The sequence below is a fragment of the Planococcus citri genome, chromosome 3, assembly GCF_950023065.1.
Source record: "Planococcus citri chromosome 3, ihPlaCitr1.1, whole genome shotgun sequence".
NCBI lineage: Eukaryota > Metazoa > Arthropoda > Insecta > Hemiptera > Pseudococcidae > Planococcus > Planococcus citri.
Window position 1 is genome coordinate 1,346,422 of NC_088679.1, and position 24,439 is coordinate 1,370,860.

The window sequence follows — 24,439 nt, forward strand, 5'->3', positions numbered from 1 at the left end:
ATTGTTGAGAATTGCTTTACTAACTTTATAGCATTCTCGTGCCATGGACCGTCAAATTTTATGGCTTTTTTGTAATTCAATAATTCAGCGTGTGACAAGAAAAAATCGAGTGCTAGATTATACTCCTTGTTTGTTCGTACAAGTTGGCGGATTTCATTCTCGAACTCAATTAAAAATTCCTCGACAGTTCTATGATCATCTGAAGCTTTCCAAGGAGTAACTCGAGCTCCTTCACAAATCACTTTGATCGATTTATTACTAGCTGAATTATCAGTACTCGAAAATTCCACTTCATCAATTATTAGTAATGATCTCGAGCCAGGAATACCAATCTCAAACTCTTCTTGTTTGACGTTCAAATTAAAATTCCGTTGTGGAATTGTAATACAAGTTGGTTGTGGAACAAAATCTCGACCTCCTGCTGAACTTCGATTTGGTTTGTTATGTATAGCAAATTGCATAGCTACAGATTCAGACATTCTTTCATTCGTTATTTCTAAAGCATCAATTAATTGTGCCGCAGTCACATTATTCGAATTCTGTGATGTTCCTGCTTCATCAGCACCGGGTAGTAACGATAATCGTTTACGATTAATCTCTTCTAACTCCTTTTGTCTTTGTTTCAATCGAGCATTTTCAGCAATCACGGCTTCGTATTCTTGCTGAGTATGAGACATTTCTGCTGGTTGATATGTCTCGTCGAATACTTCGTTATCTTCCGGTGGAATCTCGACTGGAATTCGTATCACGTCACTACTCGTAGAATCGTGCGTTTTTTGCGAGCGTGGACGAAATTTCGATTTAGTTTCTTTATAGAAACCTACTGGCAGTTTCTTTGGTCGCAATTCACGTTCGGGGAAAAATATTTTGGCTCGTCGACGTTCTTTCTTCTCGGCTGAATTTAAATCGAGTTGTTCCGAAGAAGTCGATAAAGATGATGAATTCGAAATTGTTCGAGCTCGATGGTATTTTATATAACCGTCGGAAAATTCAGGATTGTAAACAGTTTCGTTGAACTGGTCTCGAAAACCACTTAATTCTTTATCTATCGAACTATCTGCTTCGTTGGATGTAGTTGTAGTATCGATTTTGTCGTTTGGACTGATAGACAACTCAAGTACAAAACTATCAGATATCGAATACTGGAGAACTGCAGGGTCAGTATAATGAATACTAACAGACGGAGATTTCGTATCTTCGTTGATCTGGATCACAGGCTCTTCTTCGTTATTCACTATGGAGAATAATCAATAAGTACAAACTCGAGCGTTTACACCGACTTGTTCTGGGCAGTATTTTCCTAACTATCTCTAAAATCCCTAACTGAACTATTTCCCTACTTCAATCAAGGCGATGGTCTAACACAAACATTTTAAAACTAAAACTAACCTAAATTGTCCAAAAACACCTTACGTTGCATGAAAAATTCCGAAAGGGATTCATTACCACGTCAGGCGCCAGGTTACATTTTACATAACCAATTTTGGCAAGTAAAATGCCTTTGGACAACTACACAACACAATAATAGTATAGAAAAATCAAATTCAAACGGTTTCTAAATCTTTACCTCTACAAACGCCATGATAATCGTAATGATAAAAATTCCCAAGTATACAACAGGATCGGATTGATGGAAAATAATCGAATTCGACACAATCTCGCGAAATACTCGAACCACACTTCACTTCAAAGAAACGAAAATTCAATTAAAGATTTACTCTCAAAAGTTCGAAATCGATCGCAAGCACATTACTCGAATTAAATTTCAAATCAAAATCAAAAAACCGCATAAAATACAAACAAATTGCACGTAAACGCAAATACATACGAAGACGAGATGTTTACATTACAAAAGCGAGACAAATACTTAGTAGTAAAACTCAATGTTGCGATCGTTGGAGACTAGAAAGATAAGAAATATAAAATGGCGATCTAATACAATAGAGAAACGAATGCGTACGATTCTGAGAATTTAGTCAACACGATGTTGATTCCTCTATACTCATATTTTTTTTTTTTTTTTTTTTTTTTCGATGAATTTTATTAGAAAAACATAAACTTAAAGCTAAGGCGTATTTCTTATACTCGGGTACACGAAAATACGCAGGAGAGGGGAATTTAATTTCGTGGCCTTTACCAAAATCCTTCCTAGCCGAGGCTATACAAAGTAATGTATGTAAAACTACATGTATAAGCGTGTTTTATTATACGTAATATGATGATCGATTTCTGGTACTTTGTCGATGAGGTACAGATGGTTCGAATTATACGTGTCGTTATCTAGTTTGATTCTGGTACTCGAATGCTGGTACTTTACAAAGTTGGTACAACGAAAAGACTTGTATAATTATCGTTGCTTTCTGCTTGATGTTAAATACACTCTCTCACAAACTCGTTCCCTAAGTAGATAGGTACCTACCTATTCAGTACCTATCCACATGCGGACCGTACTTCACTATCAGGCGAGAGTGTCTCACAATGGAATATAGATAACGCGAGTTATAATTCTATTATCGGCCATATTTTATTACTCGAAACCTATCTTCATGCCTACATTTTGAACACATGTTCGAAGATGAATTTTGACACAAAAAATTTCGAAATTTAAATTTTTGATAGGATTAATTAATACCTATTAAACACACTAAGCCCTAGCCCCACGTTGGGCGCCAAATTAATTTATGTGATATAGATTGATTTGAAAATAGGAAAATTTTTGGACTAGGGAACGTAAGTGAGTAGGAATAGGTATAGGAATTTTACTGTTGAGATAACTGGGGTGAGTTTATATAGGAAATAATAACCTACCTATATCAACATAAATTAATGCTCTAATTAAATGGAGATAGCTTTCGAGTAATCTCAAACCAAAACAGGGGAACATATCTATTTACAAGGTAGACAGAGTCTACAATCATAAACCATTTCCGGACAATGTCCTAGTTTTATCTAACTCGAATTAGTAATTAAAAATTACGTACATTTTAATTCCAAAGAATAAAATGAGATGGTTACATATTGAAATCTTTCACTAGATTATCTAATTTGAAAACTAGGCGAATTAAATCCTTAACTGGATTATCTAAATTGCAAGCTTAAGAAAAAACCATCTCCTTGATTATCTAATTAATAAGTTGCGACTACAATTCTTAGCTGAATTATATAGTAGCCTAGTTTGAGAAAGCCCTAAATACTGCCCGGAACTATGGCATGAGGAGTTACCTCAGCCTAGCCGGTTTGCTCGAATTAAGAACTTACTCCATTTGATGCATACTCAGGAACTAAAGTTGAAAATAAATCATTTGAAATAATTCGAACTCGTGTACCGAAATATTACACCATTTAATAATTGAAAAAAGAATGTTCACTTATTACATTATCAAAAAGATAAAATACATTCGAACAAACACGTTCATATACTCGAATTACCGAAAACATACTGACGTTAGGTAGGTAAGTACCTAACGTCATAAGCTATCAATTTTCCCACCTATGATTTTAACCTTGAAGAGGATCGTCGAATTTATGCCAATGTAATTGCCTAACTATTTCTATTTAGGCATCCTTACATGACAAGTGTTGGTCCTGAGAAGGACCGTTTTAGCCTGCATGTAGGGTGCATAGTCGACCGGCGTTGGGATGATTGGCCAGCAAAGTTGCTGTTTCGGGGGGGGGGCACCAGCTGTTTTGTAAATGCTTCAAACTATAAAATTAATAAATGTTCTTAAAATATACAGCATGCGTGGAGGCTCATCCATTGCCCCCCAAGTAATGAATAGAATGCACTGATAAGGCGAGAACCTCTCGAGTTGTCTGCCCCCGATTAGAACAAGACCTCGATTTTTGAAAAGGGTATCGTCAGTCTAAAACCCATATAATGCAATCAAATTTTAATTTTTTGAAAAATTGTAATTCTTAAACCATCGTATTTACGGCGAACTGGTTAGGCAATTTTATTAACGCCTGTGTTTCTCGTCCAAGAAACGTTGTTAATTGGCTGGTTTGATCGGAAGAAGCCATTTGATTTTTCCCAAATCTGAAAAATATTTCGAACTGATTTGAGTTCACTAAAATTTGAACCAGTTGCTCTTTCATTGAAAAATATCCCAAATTGTAACGAAAAATACGATTTCTGCGTAAAAATGTTTGACCAACGATGCACTAAGCTCATTGTGCTTAGCGACCCTTAAATTAGTCAAAAATCACGACGAAAAATACGTACAATTTTCGAGAATGGTGGTTTTAGACCATGTTTTTTCCAGAAGTTGGGATGGCGTTCAAATCAAAGGCGGATACTTCGAGAGTCTCCTTCGTAAGTTTTCGAAAAAAGGGCAAAACAATCTGCATTCTGCAGGTTATGGGCTCGAATGATTGCGAATTTACGTTTCATAGTACTATAAGCTGATAACGTTTCAGTTTTCTCCCTTATTGATGAATATCTATAATTCAAACTCTATGATATGACTAGTGAAGGGTGAGGGGGTGTTGAAAGCGCTGTACCCAATATATTGAGAATAAAAATGCTTAGTTAAAAAAGAATATTTTTACTTACACCTATAGTTTGGCATTTCGAAAAATTACAGATTCATTACAATTTCTCGTGCTTACAATGTGTGACCGAATCGAATGAGACGTCAACTGGAGCTCTGCCGAAACCCGAACCATTACCCGCATTAAACGTAAGTCTTTGTGATTTTGTAATTTCGAGATCTGTTTGATATTATGAAACCGAAATTGAGTTCTATATTTACAAGCACAAATATCGTGTTTATATAGGCAATGGTAGCCCATCGAAGAGTCGAATTATTAGCCCATCCGTTGAGTCAAAAATACTTGGAGATGAAGTGGAATTCGTATGGAAAATATTTCCATTTAACTCATTTATTATTGTACAGCATATTTTTAATTTTCGTCACATTTTTCTCTTCGAATTTGATGAGCAATGATGGCGAATCTGTATTATATAAGAACAACTCTTCCACTTCGCTTCCTCCAAACGATCATGTAAGACGTATAATCAGAACTTTTATATCCAATTTCGTACACGAATAGTCCAATTTTTTTCAAATGGGATATGATCCTGCGATTTAATAAATTTTATTTATTCTGCGTAATTTTTCAGTTGCAGAGAGTTCAACAAACTCCATCGATGATTATAGCCGCGTCGGTTATTTTAATTTACATCATTTTAAATCTTATGAGGGAATTGATTCAATTTTATCAACAAACTTGGAATTATTTGCTGGATCCGACGAATATAGTTTACATTTTGTTATACATTTCCACAACTATTTTGGTGACTCCCGGATTAGTTGGACGTTCCACCGAATTGCAAATTTCGTGCGCTTCGATCACCGTATTTTTATCTTGGTTTACATTACTGTTAAATTTACAAAGGTGGGTTATTGTAATTAGGTACCCACTACCCATGCGGAAAATGGTCGAATATCATCAGATCTGGACATTATAATTAGGTAGTTTTGATATTTTGCAGATTTGATCACGTTGGAATTTACGTCGTGATGTTCTTGGAAATATTACAAACCCTGATCAAAGTTCTAATCGTGTTTTTCATACTTATCGTAGCGTTTGGTTTGGCTTTCTACATTTTACTATCTCGAGTAAGTACATATATAGACTAGTATAGGTACACTTGACTTGAACCACGGTCACATATGTCATATACCTACCCGCGTGAGAATGAGAAAAGATTATCATTCTGTGTATTACGTACCTATTTGTATAGCTAATAAGTTGAACTGTTGAACACTCATGTAAATAGAGAAAGGAACAAATCGACGTTAAATTATTTCAGGGAAATCACCTGGCATTCAGTTCGGTACCAATGTCCGTGTTACGAACTTTCGCCATGATGCTGGGAGAAATTGATTTCTTGGGAACCTACGTATATCCTTACTACGCCGTGGAGAATGAGAATGATCGTAAATCGATTCCGTATCCGTTGCCTGTGTTCTGTATACTAGGTGTATTCATGATCCTGATGCCGATTTTATTGATGAATTTACTGATCGGTTTGGCCGTTGGCGATATCGAATCGGTGAAACGAAATGCCAAATTGAAACGATTGGCTATGCAAGCAAGTCGATTTACAATCAATGATGACTTTAGTTAGATAGGTACCTACTCGAATATCTACGTATTCTATATCGTTCGTTTTTAGGTATTGATGCATTCGGAACTCGAACGAAAATTACCAAAAATATTATTGGAAAGGATCGATAAAAAAGAATTGATCGAATATCCGAACGAACGAAAATCGAAAATCGGATTCTTGGATTTCTTGTTCAGAATATGGTTTCATCATGCATTCTCCGAAGAAGGTCAGTACCTACCTATTTGCATCACAAACGATCAAACGTAGTACGTGCCTATTAGATACTTACTCGTCAAATTTATCAAGTAGGAATTGAACATGTGTTGGAACGCAAAGAAGATAATGAAATGAGCGAGCTTCAAGAAGTCAAGTCGAGGTTAAAAAAAATTTGCGCATCGTTGGATAAACAAAGAGTGCTCATCAAAACTATGACCGAAGTAATAATTGTTAATTACCACAGTTTTATACACGTCTCTTAATCGCATGTATGTAGGTAATCATTGATCGTCATTTTCTCCGTTAATAATTACAGAAAATGGGAATCAAAGCAGAATGCGAAGAAATCGACGAAGGTGTCTCTTCTGACGAATGTTTGCAGAATAAAGTTCATCCGTTTCGATTACGTTACAAATTGAAATCTGCTCAAAGCATGAATAAGTCAATTTCGAGGTAGGAAATTCCAATACTTGGGCAATATTTGTTACCTACCTACCTACCTACCTACCTATATAAATACTTATTCTAAAGTTTGTCATAGGTATTTGCTAATAGAAATTAAAAATGATAACGCGCTCGTATTGTTAGGTTTAGATACCTATATCTAAGTACCTACTTAAAAACTGTATTCAGTATTCACGTTCTGTATAAAAAATAATGTCACGATTCTCACAATTTTACTTTGAAATTTTCTCTTCTTATATAGCCTGTAAAAGTTTTTAAAATATAAAGTTTTATAATGTAGATATGTCGAACTGGTGCTCAATATTAATTACTAAATCAACATCTATACCTATTGGATGAAGAATACATTCGTGTTAATAAAATTGCATAACCGGTTCGCCGTAAATACGACGACGAGTATTTTTTCGGAAAACAGAACCCTTAAATTTGCAGATGGCGAATCTAGTAGAAATTTCGACCACGAGTTATCATGAAATGAAAAGTGTGAAAATATTATTTCAAGGTAGCTAGTAAAAATCATATTTTTCAAGCTGCAGGACTCAAAACGTTGCTCCACTTTGTGAATTACCTACTGATTTAATACCCGTCTAATTTTTCTGAATGAAGTGTAAATATAGGAAACTACCTACCTAAAATGCATCACGATGCTTTGTATTTAGCTCATATCGTGGAGAATAAATTTTTGATTTGATTCCAGGGAAAGACAAATAAGTTCAAACGAATTGTGAAGTGTTGCATATTATTGTACGTTAGAAAGATGGTCGAGGATTTTTTATATGCCTGACTGTTTATAATTTGTTATTTAGTGGTATTATTATTATTATTATTATTATTTGAATATTCGCGTAAGTAATGCAGAAGTATACCTACCTGGTGCCATCGATGAAAGAATAACGAAGTAAAAAATGCAGAGAGTAAGTAGGTAGGTAGGTGCAGATATGTATCATTATACGTACTTTCAATGGGTAAGTACATATTATATTGTCGATGGTAAAAATTTTGCTTCAAAGTCTGCGCATAAACATCTTATTCTTGAATTTATACCACTAAATAATATTTTTATTTTCAATTTCGATACTTTATTGTGCGACTTGACTACTTGTGTTTATTTCAACGGTTGATATTTAAGCAGTTGTAATATTTTGCAAGTACTTAGGTACCTATCAAAATGAATGTGATTTTTTCAAGTAGTAGGTAGTTATTATGTAAGTATTAAGGTATTTAAATCTTACTTGTGCGTTTCGTTATTTTTGGTTTCTTGTGACCACCAAATTAGATATAGGTAGTTTATATTACCAAGCGCTTGAATTCTTTTAAAAATGATTTGCTAGAAATTTCGTATGTATTATAGATATAAGAAAACAATCAGCTATGTATAACTCAAAGAAAATCAAAGACGATGTTACAGGGATTTCAGTCGATCGTCAAATTCATCATTTATAGGTACCTATATACGAGTAGTCGTAGTTATATACCTAGGTAGAGTAGGTACCTCGTAAAAATATACGCTGATAAAAAAATACCCTCGTAATCAGTCACCAATAATATTTTATTTTTCAACATTTCATTTCTCTAACTAACTAATTAGGTAGTCGTACATTTTAAAAACAAAACACTCCAAAAAAAAGTAGTGTGAATAAAACTTGAAATATTCAAAACATTATTTTGAATAATAGGAAAAAACTCGATAAAAACCACAAAATAAAACAAATTTATTACATAAATACATAACGAGACTGTAAAAACGTAATAACATTTATATTATACGTTGGTAGGACTACGGCGAGACGTGAAAACTTGAAACTTTCACGCTCACATATCTACCTTTTTTCACTTTGAGATTAATTATTATTATATGCTTGAGCATGCCTAAATACATATGAAAACAATTTTAAAAAAACAAAACAAAAGGAAACAACAAAATTGAATCGATTTAAAAACAATAGTATATATCTTCACACAAATTAAAAAGGAAACATCGTAGATGCTATAATTATCGTTTTTCTACGAACAAAAAATTACCTATGGTATATCATATTAAAATGTGTCCGCAAAATCAATCTTTTATTTTATTACACTTTTATTGCGCTTCAACAAATATACCATACCAACAATAAGTAGGTATCTTTCGTAGGTAGTAAGGTAATTTTACAACGTTATTATTTATGTACAATTTAGAAAGAGGGAAAAGGTATCAAGTGTGAATAATACCCAACTAAATTATTATTTATAGGTATCGTAATGATTCGTATGCATACCACATACATCTTCATAGGTAGGTATACGATTTTATTTTTAGTAATTTAATCATTTTTAGGTATGGGAATTTCATTAAAAAAAAAAAAAAAAAAAAAAAAAAAGATTTTTAGTAGGTAGGAGTTAATAAATTATTCGTTTCTATCTCAAATGTAGATTTTCAATCACTAATGAAAAGTCTGTATTCGGTTCAATAAAATGAAATAATAATATGTTTAATACATATATTTTGAATGGGTAAAATTGTACTAGTCTATCAAACTGAGCTTCGGGTTGTTTAACCAAAGTTGCTAATTTGTGAGCAAAATGAAAATAATTGGAACAAAAATATTTCCGGATCTGATCTGGTTTGATCAATCAAGTATGATCAGATCCCCCTTGTGAGGAATGAGGACAATAAAAAAAAAAAAAAAAAAACTGTTCAGATCTGCCCTAGTTTGAATTGAATTTAGGAACATAGTCTGCTAATTTGAATTCATATACCTGCATATGCGATGCATGCGTTGCCTACTTATCTTTTTCCATTTAATCATTTCAATTATTACGAACACAAAATTATTGCACAGTGCAAAACACACGTTGACAAAAAAAAAATCATACCTTATCTACATACATTAATATACCTATTAGGTAGGTACCGACATAAATTAAGTACATAAGTTGCGTAGGTATTTTTACTTAATTAATACAAGACTTTAGTACGGTATCGTTAATTGTAAATATTTTTATTTTTCCGCTTCATTATTCACTAAATAGTCTTAAGTATTGTAAAAGTAAAGGTAAAATTTAAAAATTTTAAAGAGTTAATAATTAAAAAATAGAAAAATCCTTTGAAATAACGTCGCTGTATAATTATGTATTTTTCTTAATTGAAAAAAGAATCACTCGTATACCTACATCTCTACGAATGTTGGATCTGAACGAGTAAGTATACATGACACGACACGACATCGACACCCCCATGAACGTTATCGCTATCTACGCGCTTATTTATGAGTAAAAAAAATTTACTTAAAATATACAATAGCTAAGCTTAAATATCACCCGATACGCGAAGAATAGAAAAATTCATTCGCATACATTGTGATTGCCACGTTGCGTCAGTTGAAAACACAGAAACGAAAACATTTATTAAAAACAAAATTCTATATAGTCGAGTATTATTATTATTATTAGATAATTAGGTATTTTTATGTACGTAGATTTATTGAAAATTAATCGTAAATATATAAATAGGTATTACCTATAGGTATATCATCGAACGGCTACAGGTACGGAGCTTTAATTTTTTTTTCTTTTACCTATTACAAAATTTATACAACGTTAGGGGTACCTTTGGACGGAAAAGAGTAAACCGTTTGAAAAAATTTATGTTTAATTTAAAAAAAAAAAAAAAAAAAAATGAGTAAATAATTTAAATCGCGTCGAGTATTAAGAAATAAAAATAGGTAAGTAATAAGTAAAAACAAATGTAGGAATTCAAAGATTATAATTTTACATAATACTAGGTATAGTATAATTCTGTCTAGAAAAAGAACAAGAAGGAAAAAAAAGTCAAAAATACTGAAACAGAGTAGGGTACGTACGTTGGCGAAAACATGTTGAGAAATCATTTTCTAAAGTCCTCGCAAAATTACTCGTAATTTTAAGAGAACAGATTTTTACCGAAGAAAATAACAACGAAATAACTTTTTAAAAAACATGTTTCTAAAAGGCGTGTAAAATAATTGAAAATAAATGTTTATACTTTATAGATATCGGAATTTAATTGAAAATGATACAGAAAAAAAGATTGCAAAACCGTGGTACGTACGTACTGGCTACCTACGTTACTGTTGCAGACATTATACGTAGGTAGGTAATTTACAATGCACAATGCGCATAGTATAGGCAATTATAAGCTGGTAACAGTTAGATTAATAGCCAGAAATTATATTGCTGCGATAAGAATAATCATCGACAACAATATTTCCAACAAAAATATCAACAATATAAGTAGGTAGGTACCTAGTGACTTATCTACTATGTTCGTTTTGCCTAAAAAATTATAAATCGAACTCGAATTGTTGTTTTTTTCAAATACCAATACGCGACGATTTCAATTATCGTATTACTCGAATACATATGTAGATGAATCAGAAACATTTTTCAGACAAAGCGAATTTAGCTAATAACAAACGACAACAACAAGAACAACAACAACAATAATAGTTAATAATAATAATAACATCAACAATGTTAGGTATGGTATAGCAGCAGTGATAGTAGTGGTGATACAGATTTTAGGTAAAAGATGGGAATTTGTGCGCTTTGGGCTTTGCTTGAATCATCTGTCGCGCCTAATAATCATACATTTCATCGAATTTTGGAACAGATCTAGTAGATTTATGTGGTTATGAAACTATTTGTAGAAAGTTCGCGCTGTGTCGGAATCATTTAATAGGTATTATACTCGCGTAAACAGGTCGAGATATTTTACAAAAGAAATTAAACGTACTTACAGCTTTCCTAACTGAAACTTCAGTTTTTAATTTTTGACAAGTTTTTTGAAAAGTGAACGTTATTTTAAATTAAGTACGCATTTCCGTACTTGAATTTTTTTCGAAATTCAAAAATGAAGTCAAAACGTGATTAAAATTTATTGTAAGTATTGAAATCTTTTCCTTTTTTTTTTTTTTTTTTTTTTTTTTTTTTTGATTTACAGATGTTGCATTTTTTAAGGTCACTAAATCAAATTTAAAATCACACTCGATACCTGTGTAATAAAGGGAAGTTGACTTGGAATCGACTGAAAAATACAGAATTTTCGGATTATTTGTCTCGAACGCTGTGGTATATCTACCCTATTGGAAAAATTGTCGAATGTAATCGAAGAATGCACATTCCAAATATTAAATTCTCAGTCAAGTCTGAAAAATAATGCTTTTTAATTCGTTCAACAACCCGTAATTACGAATATTTTCCTCGAATCCGAATTAAACATGTACCTACCTACACAACATATACGCGGATATCATAAAGTAATGATGAACGATTGAAACAATATTGCAATTACAATAAAAGATCTTATAAATTATAACAATAAAAACAACAGCAACAGCATGAATAACGACAACAACAATAACAACGACAACGTTAAAGAAAATACAATGAATAATAGGTCTACATACGTACTACAGATGTTGCTTCGTTATAAACGGGAAAAAAATTAACGTGTAACTGTGTAAGCAAATATTTAACGTAATATCGCTGCTCAAAAAAGTACATACAAGATTTCAAAATTCGTCTTTATAATTTGACAGCGTGTAAAAATATCTAATGCGATCGATTTAAGACTTTTTTTTTTTTTTTTTTTTTTTTTTTTTTTGAAAGACTGTTGATATTTACTCCTTGTGATGGAAGTCATTTCAAATTACCTATCGAAGAACTTATCTGTTTCGTTGAAATAAACCTAATATGTTGGTACTAAATTCAGAAGTCGAAGTAGTTTTCAGTAAGTCAACGTTTTCCAAAATCGCAACAAGGTTAACAGTATCCAATATCCATGTTTATAAGTTTCGTTACCTAAATTACATATCATCTTCCAAGTTTTTATATTTCTTTTTCGGTTTTGAATATCTTTACTTTTTTTACTCCAATGCTCAAAAACTTGTTAATGAATCAAAAAAAAAAAAAAAAAATAGTAAGTATTATTCAGGCAACGTGTTTTTTTTTTATCAGGTAGACTCAAAAGGGAACGAAATGATCTCGTCAATATTAATTCTATTTATTCGAATATTGAAAAAAAAAAAAAAAAAAAAAAAAAAGAGGAAGAAATAATTAAATTAATGTTCAAGTGTACTACTACATGTACCTTCAATACAAAGCGTATAGTGACTTGTTTCTCATCGTTGCACAATTATTTGCCTAGCGGTGAAACCGAAGGATCATTAATTCAACGCTGAACGTTGAAAGAAAAAGATGAATTAGAAAAATTGAGTCGCGTTTTTGTTTTTTTAGGTCATATTTGTAACTCGTTCGAAATCTGCTCCTCATTTCTCGAGTGAATGCAAGTCGCAAGTGCCAATTAAGTGCGTGAAAGCAAGCCAAATATGTAAATTTTCTATCTATATGGGTTGATTGCTACGTTAGAGGAACCTTTTTCAGCTTCGTAGGTAATCACTTCGTGTACGATGACATTTCGACTGAAATTTTTGTCGTAGAATCATCGAGCGTTAATATGTAGATGTACCTAGTTTGGGTATTTTTTAGCGAGTATCTCGTATGTATGTATTAAGCGTGTGTTTCAAAAGTTACTCGCCGAAAAATTAATCGCGAGGAGAGTAGTTGTACGTGTGTGAGATCTTTAGGCCTACTCTTAATTTAAATAAAAGCTTACCTATATAATCAGGTAACCATCTATATATATATAATTGAAAAAACAAAACGATAAAAAACAAACAAACAAATGTTGTATCTATATAAACAGATACATACCTAAATCTATAAAAGGAAAGTCTATCATACAATAATGAATCGTAGTGATCCGAATTTATTAAATTTTATCAATTTGTTATATTTCGAGTCGTACGATATTGCATTTTCAAATAGAAATACTTAAGGTAACGGACAGTCTTTCATTTTTTATTTGTATTAACGCCATTTTTGTAGATACCACTAACCACCGTAAAGTGAGTTAAAAGTACGATAATTATTTTTGAAATGAAAAAAAAAAAAACGAAATTGAACCACGCGATTATCGAGAGTTGTGCCAAAAATGATCGATATCGTTGATCTAAGTTCGCAGGTACCTACTAAATCTCGTATTCATCGACATAAAATCATAAAAACTACGTCGTCGCAGACTCCTGAAAAACGTGAAAAATACACTGTCAATTTTATTTAAAAATATAAACAGAACGTAAATCAAATTTTAGTAGGTGTTTCTCGAGACACTCAATTTTACTGGAATTTTTGAATTTCGATAAAAATCAGTACCTATATGAAAAACACGCCGATTCGTCTAAAATAATCTCACTTTACAGTAGTTAAATGAACTGGTATCTCTAACTTACCTACCTAGCACCTTACCCACCAACTTAATGTAAATCTACTCCTAAACCTATTGCATTGAAGCAGTCGGCATTGCACAATGTTCACCTCCATTCCTATACTCCCAGACACGCGTGTAGAGCATTCATTTTGACTTTTGAACACTTTGGAAAAGCGATGATTCGCATTCTGATCATTTGCATAAAATACGAAGCATAGATGACCGACGAATAGACTCCCAAGGGACGATTTCTTCGCTCTGTTCGACGTTACAGACTTTTCCCCCCAAGTTACTCGTATTCGGCGTAATACTCATTACTCGACGACGTACAAGAGGGCGATAGAGGGCTATAAGTACATTGCAAGCACTTCTGACTTCCACACGACCCGAGTGCGTAAATTTCTTAAGTATTAGTTATATATAGGTACGTATTGCGATTGGATCAACGAAGAATTATAGATAGGTACATAATATAATATACCTTTCCAAAACGTGGGCAAAGGCATAGAAGCGGCGCGGCAGGGCGGGGTAATGTACAAGTACAATGAAGACATTATATTTTTACGTACGGTACGGTATGGCATGGTATCGGGTATAGCCTATAAATGTAGGTATAGGTATAGTGTAGACTCGATGAATCGAAGGATTAAAATTAGAGTATAGGAGAAGGAGCGAAGAGGTCGAAGAAAGAGAAGAGAAGAAAAAAAATCAGTCTTCTATTTCCATATTCATTAATTCGATATCGTGCGCGGTTCTTTGACGACAGCATAACGTTATACACAACAAACGTAACATAACTCTGAATTGCGGACTGTACGTGACTAGTATGAAAGCTTTCCAAGCGGAATGCGAGAACCCTAACCAAACGATGACGAAATGCAGATGCGGTATGGTTATTTTATGGCCGGATAATTGCTCGTAGGTTTTAATCGCCAAAAACGGAATCCACAATATCCAAAACGTAACGATCAGTATTATGGACAAGGTGTGATTAGGGTTGGCCAAGGCTTCCGTTAACGCGGTCACGTATTCTTTATCGTGCGATAAGTCGCCTTGCTTGAGTCGTCGTACGATCACGAAAACGTAAGTGTACGTATAAACGATGGTAATTAAACTCGGACCTAAGACTAGTATGATTAAGGTGGCGGAGTAAGCTATCATACGTTCCCAGTTGAGCACGCAGATATACGAATCTTTGTCGAACAACGCCGGACTGTACTCGAGCAGCGGCGGACTGCACATCATCGCCGAAGAAATCCACGTGAAAGCCATCCAACATTGGCAGCGTGTCTTGGTCTGCACCGTGTCGTATCGCAGAGGCTTGCGTATCGCTATGTATCGATCAACGCTGATCCACATCAACGTGTACGCGGACACGATCCATACGATGGATTCGGTGTATCCGACCACTCGACACATCAAGTCTCCGTACACCCATTGGCGCACCAAAGCTGGATACACCGACAGAGGTACCACCAGCAGACCGCACACCAAGTCAGCTATCGATAAAGATAGTATGTAAATGTTCAATACGTTCCCCGTTCCTGCAACATGTCAAAAATCAAATAAAACCCTAAATACGTACGTACCTATGTAGGCACCTATCGTACCTACGTCTACGTCTACGTCTACCTAACACTTATATCTGCATACGAGTATGTGCCTACGTAAGATAGGTAACATTTAGTTAGTTTGGCTAAAAAATTCAAACCACCATCATAGTCAACTTAACCAGGGAATGGAGTTTAGAGATGACCATGCCCTGAGTGAGATCCTCCCCTCTCCCTTCCCCCGACATGGCCAAGTATGAATCCAGTATTATCATACACCATACCAACCCTTAAACACCCAGGTAAATTCTGAAATACGATGTAAAAATGCTTTCAATTCCTTGAATTAGATCAACACAAGTATTACTTTGACTCATATGTACAGTTCATCCCTCCACCTTTCAAAACCATTTCGGAAATGGTGGGCTTATGTAAGTATTTGATTAATTTTCAAATCCGAAAAGTCAAAAAATTCTTTGGGAACTTATTGATATGGTTTCATTCGACGTAATGAATCAGTGAAAGCATACTTTGAGTGAAAACATTGATTAAAAGCACTTTTTCAAAAAAATAAATATATGTGTAAATTTGAAAAAATCTTATTAATCCGGCATATGACAATAGGAATAATTGCACCCCCCCCCCCCCCCGCCGATCCTCCAGGACAACTTTTTTCTTAAAGGGGACATCATAAGGAATATTTTAAAGCAAACTTGCCCCAAAAAAAGTTGGCCTTAGTTACAAAATGGCGGCCATTTCGATTGATAGGTCAGCCGAAATCGCAGATTTTGCGTTTCAACATAGGACTTGCAAGAAATTTTTCAAACCTTACACAGGTAGATCGAAAGATTATGCAAAAATTTATCACCTCTCAAAATAATTTCAAGTGCTAAAGTGCGTTTTTGAAAATCCAATTTAGGCCAAAAATGAGGGAAAAAATCAAAATTTTACCAAATTGACCGAGAAAGCTGAAATTTGGGATATACCCTATTTTCGACATGCCAAATCATTGGAAACGGTTTCAACCGTTTTGAGCAGTTCTAGAGCCTCCAGCAGATTTTTGAAACTCGAAATTTCAACAAAATTCCATCAAATTGGAGTTGTAAAGCTGAAATTTACTCTACACTCCAATTTTAACACCCTCTGAAGACGACTTCAGGTGGGTTCAAGTCATTTTAGAGCCTCCCGCGACTTTTTTGAAAATTACTGGAGCCTCCATTAGATTTTTGAAACTTGAAATTTTCATTAAACTGAGATGGAGAGTCGAAATTCATTCTGCAAACTAATTTCAATACGCTACGAAGTGGAATGCTGGTGGAATTCAAGTCATTTTGGAGCCTCCAGCGACTTTTTGAAAGGTTGTATGGCGTTTTTTTGGAAAATTTAAATTTTTCTAAAAGTAGCTAAAAGCTTCAAAACCATTTTGAAACCACCATGTAGTCTGCGAAGTAAATTTCAGCTTGCCAACTCAATTTGATAAATTAATGTTGCGGAATTTCAAGTTTCCAAAATTCTGCTGGAGGCTCCAGTAATCTTCAAAACAAGTCGCTGGAGGCCCTAAAATGACTTGAACCCACCTGAAGTCGTCTTCAGAGGGTGTTAAAATTGGAGTGTAGAGTCAATTTCAGCTTTCTATCTCCATTTGATGAAATTTTGTGAAAATTTAGAGTTTCAAAAATCTGCTGGAGGCTTCAGGAATTTTCAAAAAGTCGCTGGAGGATCCAAAACGACTTGAAATTCACCTGCAGTACTTCGTAGCGTATTGAAATTAGTTTTTAGAATAAATTTTAGCTTTACAACTCCAATTTGATGGAATTTTGTGGGAGTTTCGAGTTTCAAAAATCTGCTGGAGGCTCCAGAACTGCTCGAAACGGGTTGAAACCATTTACAGTCAATTTGGCATGTCGAAAATGGGGTATATCACCAATTTCAGCTTTCTTGGTCAATTTGGTAAAATTTTGATTTTTTCCATCATTTTTGGCCTAAATTGGATTTTCAAAAATTCACCAAAAATCGAAAAACGCACTTTAGCACTTGAAATTTTGAGAGGTGATAAATTTTTGCATAATCTTTCGATGTACCTGTGTAAGGTTTGAAAAATTTCGTGCAAGTCCTATGTTGAAACGCAAAATCTGCGATTTCGGCTGACCTATCAATCAAAATGGCCGCCATTTTGTAACTAAGGCCAACTTTTTTTGGGGCAAGTTTGCTTTAAAATGTTCCTTAGGATGTCCCCTTCAAGAAAAAAGTTGGCCAGGAAGATCGGCGGGGGGGGGGGTTGCAATTACTCCTATTGTCATATTCCAACATCGGGAGGGACGAACTGTGAGTCAAAGTGCTACTTGCGTTCGAAGAATTTCGATTAAATTCAGTGTATAGATCTCCATTTTGAATTGAATCTTAAAACAGAAAGTCTCCCAGAAAAAACTTCTACTCCAGCGGTGCCTCAGGAGAGGAGATATGGGTCCTAAAACAGGAGGAATTTCTGAAAAAAATCTTTTGCTCCAGATCCTAAATTTTCTTCTCACTTAAGGTGAAGTGCCTATACTTGATCGGGGTTTTTGAAGCCCCCTGGGGGAGTCTGTGGTGGTGGGGGGGTAAATTTTGAACTGCCATACGAAAATTTCATCCTTTTAGAACATTTTAAGGGTGGGAGGGTGCGATTTTTTCAAAATTACCTCTTTCCCTCCCCACCATCGTTTGAAAACACCTCCAAAAAACCAAGATTTGGCACTGGGTACCAAATCTTGGTCACCCTCCCAATTTGGCGATGAAGAAAAATTTAGAAATGGCAAATTACGATGAAAATCATTTCTTTGATGTATCTACATACATCATAATAATCCATAAAGATAGTCAAAATAGTGATTTCACTTTTTTTACACATGCGATTTTCGGGTGGTTTTGAAGTACCAATTATCAAACTGCGATAAAAAGCACTCAAGATGCATTATTTTACCCGCCGGGTGGTTTAAATCAAAGATAAAGGTCTCCTCTACTACATAGTTAAGGTAGGTAGCAGTACCATCAGATCATTAGGTGTGACGCCACAGCTTGTTGAAAATGTGACCAAGCTTTGGTATCTCGATTAAGTATTTGCACTTTACCTTATATCGAAATATCGAAAAACAGTGTTTCTAAAAGCGAGGAAATATTTTGGAATACAATGCCCTCAAAGAAAATTTCAAAAATGTCGAAAAATGCCATAAGAATGGGGAAAAAAATTAGAGAATACCGGGGGGGGGGGGGGGTTAAAATTGACCAAAAAAGATTAAGCTTTCAAGCAATTTTGTAAAAAATAGGACTTTTGTTTTCCAAACTTTAAAACAAAAAGAGGAAGGACTTTTGACAAAAATCAATGCTTTTTGGACGTTTTGGCGAAAAAACACAAATTTCTTAGTAAGTATTGGCAAAAAAAATTACATCCATTTGACTAAGTATTTTTTTTTTTTACAAAAACCCATTACGACTTTTCGACTATCGAAAACTCGCCAAAAATTGTCAATCTCCGGCAACTTTGACATGAAAGGGAAAATTTTTGACAATTTTGGCAAAAACAGAATATTTTTGGGAAATCTTGACAAGAACGGAACTGTTTGACAATTTTATCAAAAACGAACGCTTTTTGACATTTTTTCCCAAAAATGAACTTTTTTTGACAATTTTCCCAAAAATTGACACTTTTTGACTCGGGCAAATTGGACTTACAACTTTCGAGAATCAGCATGGCCACTAAAAAGAAGTGACCAAAAAAAGTCTGTTGGTAATAATTTTTTGATCATTATTGTCGATTTTAAAAAATTAAAAAAATATATCCAAAAACTTATCAATTTTTTGGTAGTTTTTCGAAATTAAAAATAATGATAGAAAATTGGCTCCAGTGTATTCCAAAATATTTCCCCAGTTTCAGAGAAGATATCTTTCAATTTTTTGCCCTCAAAGAGGAAGAATTTCCGAAAAAAAATCGTGGTTTATTCGCTTGTGACGCTAAATTGCTTATTTTCAGATACCAATTTATGTTTTGAAACTTTTCTCTTGACAATTATTTCGCATTAATTACGCCAAAATATTGAAAGATATAATTCCTGAAACTAGGGGAAATATTTTTGAACGCAATGGTGTCAATTTTTTTATCATTTTTGCCAATTTTTAAAAAATCGAAAAAATTTCATAAGTTTATAGTTTTTGGCTATTCCCAATGATTATATATCTGGTCAGATCCAATTGAATCTGGAGAATGCTCGAATCTAATCTGATCTGATCTGAGTAATCTGGTCCATTATTTAATAGATAAAAATTTTTATGGGTCAAATTAGATCCATGGGATGTCCGGATACGATTACATCCAATCAAATCAATATTTCCACTGGGAAGGATACTGAAGGATGTGTACTATTGCAAGTGTGCATCAATCAACTTGAATAATAATTTTTAAGCATCATTGTCACGTATTTTGGAACTGAATTGACCAAGGTCTAGAAAAAATCGAAACGATTATTCAAGGGCCTGTATATAACGAAATGAAACTTCCTACATAAAGTATGTACCTACGATTAATTTTACTATGTACTAAAATCAAAAAATCGATCGGTCTATTAATTAAAGAGATGAGTTCTTCTTTTTTTGATTTTCCTAGCGTTATACGAAGCTCTCATATTCAAATTCCTCGCGATTATTTCAACTTTTAAAAAATAAAATCGTCGAACAAATGTAAAATGGCAAAAGGTGGCAATTTTTAAAGGTAGAAAACGACGAAAAACAGTAACATAATATGGCAATCTATCCATCTCACTCGAGACTCGAAACTATATGACCTGACATTTCCTACGCGGAATTTATACCCGTGCTTTTTGAACAATGCTTCGATTTTGTAGGGATTCGTAAGCCGTGATAAAACGTGATAAAGTACGACAAAAAAACCACAAAATACGTAAAACAATGATTCCGACACGAGAACTGACAAACTACACTAACCCAGTGATTTTTTCCCTACATCGTTTCAATTCTCAAATTACTATTTCTTCATTCGAAATAGGTTGATGATTAGATATTAGATTTTCAATACGATTTTCTAGAATTTAATTGTTACCTCTATCAAGTTCATACAGAGAGGTTAACATTATAAATGCTCAAAAAGGAATACCTGCATTTTTTTTTCGTCATTAGGTATCTGCTGGGAATCGTAATTATCTGATTGACACAAATATTAAGCCATCTAGTTGACAAAACCAAACTAATAATTTACATACTGCTCAAAAAACCGGACAAACAAGTTGCCTGTTATGAAAACTTGAAGGGGAAAATGGTTTTCGAAGAAAGGCCCATTTTATACGAGTTTTCAGCTATGGAATTATTGATAATGTAGGTCGAAAATCTGGGAGATGTTCCGCTCAAATATTTTTCAAAGACTTTGCCAACCTTTGCATTCCTCATTCCTATAGGTACTCGAGTATGATGGATGCATTCTTTGGAGTTACTACATTAGAATTTCCATCAAAGTAAGCTAGGTCAGTACATCAGTAAAACATTCCTTTTTTAAAGGAGAATATTTTGAACTCAGTTCCTTTCATATTCTAAAAATAAAGAATGCGTCTAAAAATAGCAGGAGTCCGTTTCACCCCTGACCTCCCTTCTATTCCTTACAGGGCATATGTACCAAGTACAGCAAATTTCACCTCATTTATTCGAAAGAATTTGCAAATTTCTATGTTTTCTCAAAGTGGCTATAAAAAATAACACCCTTTTGAATATCGTGCATCAATTTTAACGGAGTGATAATGTTTATACCTTCATGAAGAATTCGAAAAAGTTTTCTATTTCTCAAGGATTGCACGAAAATCGAAAACACGAATGACACGAAAGATGAAATAAGACCCTCCAACAATTCTACTCCTACCTCGAGTCGTCAGTTGCAAGCGTTGCTAGTCATGAACCCTCGATGTCAACCTAAGCACTTTTTTTTTACGCTAATTACAACAGCGAAGAGTTATGGGTATGAGATGTACTCGTAAGCATTTTGTAAAGTAGGATTAGGCGATACACACACACATATTCGCAGGTATCTATATACGTAGATAGGTAAAATGGGAATACATATATAGTGAAAATTTACCTCGAAAATTTGAAAAGCTAGTTATAATGAGCGTGTTGAGAACTATAATGATAACAGCGATAGTGAGAATGATAGTCGCTTGAACGGACGCTTCCAATGTGAACACAGCTTCTTCGTGGTGATGATTGTGATCGTCGTTGGATGATTTCAGACGATCGACATCCACATCATTGCTGGATGCGACAACCGTTAAGACGACCGCCTCCACCAATAGTAACAGCATAATGATCTCGTGTCGTCTTTCCGTCTTTCTTCTCTAATAATTCGAAGGGTATATACTTTGAAAATGAATTTTTTCCCGGCTTCAGCATTGCTATCTACAGAGCATTTCATAACCACTTCTGCTACAACAAAATACCACACTCTTTAAATACACCAATACGAAAACTAATGGTAAACTATGAGTACTTATCTAATAGTATACGTTAACGTATGCATACTATCCTATCCTATATTCTATCCCTGTATAGACTGTAATGTACCTACTACGTATACGTATACGTATACATTGGCAATGCACCAAAATCGATCAACTATGCAAGTACATTACATATACGCGTTCGATTAAGTACTAATCACCACTAAATTACCTATGTATACGAGTACCAGTGTCCTACACGAACCGAAAGTTTGCTATACTGGCTCTGTCGTCGCCACGATTTCGTACAAGTTTACGAAATTCTTTCAAATTTGCACGAACGTATTGTTACACACGTAGGTACTTACTGCATATACGAGTAATGTACTCGTAGCTGCCTACTTATCAAAAGAAACCGTAAAAATGGTCGACTGTTTTGTTTGCGGATGAGTATCGAGTAAAATAGAATATATGCACGTGTAATTACAACGTTACTTCGTATCGATCCGATTATTTTTTTTCCTTTGAAATTGATTGTGGAACGGTTGTATACTTGTAATTAATTCTAAATATCTAAATTTAGATACAGGTGTACCTAGGTATGTCTAACTACTTACTATACCTATTCCTATTTTCTAATTTACTATCTGACTATACGTACAAACCGACCCACATTTCACTTTAATAAATTTCTGTCCTCGAGAAAGATTTGCAAAAATATTGCAAGTACAAATACGAGATTGATTTCATCACGATTGTTACCTAAATATATTTCACTCGACGTGTAATAAAACGCAGATAACAACGGATGCTTATTTTAAAAAAAAAAAAAAAAAAAAAAAAGATTTATCGTACGAATACATTGGCTAATATATACTTTGTATCCGTGGTTAAGGAACAAATGGAGGAAATAGATTCCGACACGAAGTAAGTATAAGAACACTATGTATAAGTATACCTAGAAATATTACTAATAAATTGGATAACTTGACTAAATGCGTATCTCTATTCGTAAGATACTGTATTATTGTACCTAACAACTAATACCTAATACCAAGATAATATAAATAATATATGTATAATATTACAAGCTGTAGCAATAAAACAACATTATTCAGCCCTTTATAGTGAATGACTAAGTACGTATGTAAGAAAAGAGAAACACTCGTTTAAGTACTATTTACCTGCGATATATCGACGACTTATTTATCAATAAAATTTATTCGCGATGTTAGTGTTATTAAGCTACGCATTTATTTTACATGATAGCACAACATCGATAACGTAATAAACATTTTGATGGAAACCATTCTGTAGCACGTAAATATTTAAAAATTTCACCAACTGCGCGCAAGATTTTCGGGTTAGGTGTATTTTCGAAAAAAAAAATAATAAAAAAAATGCTTATACAAACAAAATTTTTCATTTAACACAACACCGCATCTCCACACGACGCTATTCTATCGTCATTTGAGTCCCCCCTTTTTTTTTGTTCATAAAGCTCGAACATTGCTAGGCCTTTGCGCCCGCGCGTCTGTCCGATCGTTGACTCGGCAGTGTAAGCTGTTTCGATGTTCGCTTTCTTTCCATGAGGGAAAAGAACAAAAGAAGCGCGTGGATCCGTTTTTAGTAAATCGTTTAGCATGGCTGGCTCAATAACAAGAACATGTACCATCTCACACACACTCACACACACACACACGCAAACCATGCACAATTAATACTCATTCATAAATATATAGGTAGTCCATACGTGAACCTATATTTGAAAAAATGCAGCTCAGGTTCTTGAAATTTAAATTTCAGCCGTTTAAATGGCGAAATTTTTCGTCATCTTGTTCCACCATTTACATATCACCTCGAAATCAACCGAGTCTTTTTCGCAGCTGCCGAGAAGGTTGTATACTCGAGCGTTTTGCCAGGCGCCCAAAATCTCTAGGCATTTTCTCCTTGAACGTTTCGTTAGTACCGTGGCGCCAAGACTTTTTTCAATTTTTGTTCGATTGTTTCGTTGTTTGTCTGGTACTTTTTTGTATTTTTTTAGTCGTTTAAATTCGTACGGATTTTTTTGGAAATTTTTTTTCAGCTACAAATATATGTACATATTGCTTTCGTTACGAAAGTTTTTCAAATTTAACATGGCAGTCAAATTATCTACTTAATATGGTACTAAAGTATTCTCCTATAATTTCAAGTACATACCTGAAATGCAAATAGGATTAGTATAGATATTTACAAACAAAAAAAAATTTTTTAAAATAGATTTCAAACGATATGATGCGTACATAGGAACGAACTTCTTGACTGAAAATTTTATTTTTTTTAATTTTTAAAA

At 33.9% G+C, this 24,439-nt stretch overlaps 2 protein-coding genes across 5 annotated transcripts in view; one reads left to right on the top strand and one right to left on the bottom strand.

The window, feature by feature from the left end:
• Window positions 1-9,164, top strand: part of TrpA1 (Transient receptor potential cation channel A1) — a 40,302-nt gene extending 31,138 nt beyond the window's left edge. For both annotated transcript variants that reach the window (XM_065356926.1, XM_065356927.1), the window contains exons 18-25: window positions 4,584-4,679; window positions 4,777-5,004; window positions 5,123-5,397; window positions 5,495-5,621; window positions 5,816-6,097; window positions 6,182-6,341; window positions 6,425-6,552; window positions 6,648-9,164. In XM_065356926.1, the coding sequence (XP_065212998.1) occupies window positions 4,584-4,679; window positions 4,777-5,004; window positions 5,123-5,397; window positions 5,495-5,621; window positions 5,816-6,097; window positions 6,182-6,341; window positions 6,425-6,552; window positions 6,648-6,788 (1,437 nt within the window). In that variant the 3' untranslated portion in view covers window positions 6,789-9,164. The remainder of the gene's footprint in view (window positions 1-4,583; window positions 4,680-4,776; window positions 5,005-5,122; window positions 5,398-5,494; window positions 5,622-5,815; window positions 6,098-6,181; window positions 6,342-6,424; window positions 6,553-6,647) is intronic.
• DopEcR (G-protein coupled receptor DopEcR) lies at window positions 8,485-23,597 on the bottom strand. Of its 3 annotated transcripts, none has more exons than XM_065356931.1 (3): window positions 23,289-23,597; window positions 21,747-22,087; window positions 8,485-15,628 (listed from the first exon to the last, which is right to left on the bottom strand). In XM_065356931.1, exons 2-3 carry the CDS (start codon window positions 21,967-21,969, stop codon window positions 14,793-14,795), a joined length of 1,059 nt encoding a protein of 352 aa, XP_065213003.1. In that variant the 5' UTR covers window positions 21,970-22,087; window positions 23,289-23,597; the 3' UTR covers window positions 8,485-14,792. The 3 variants fall into 3 exon arrangements, with proteins under 3 accessions (XP_065213003.1, XP_065213002.1, XP_065213004.1); XM_065356930.1 differs by having other exon boundaries at window positions 21,747-22,090; XM_065356932.1 differs by lacking the exon at window positions 23,289-23,597 and adding an exon at window positions 22,337-22,905.
• Between the last annotated feature and the right edge of the window lie 842 nt (window positions 23,598-24,439).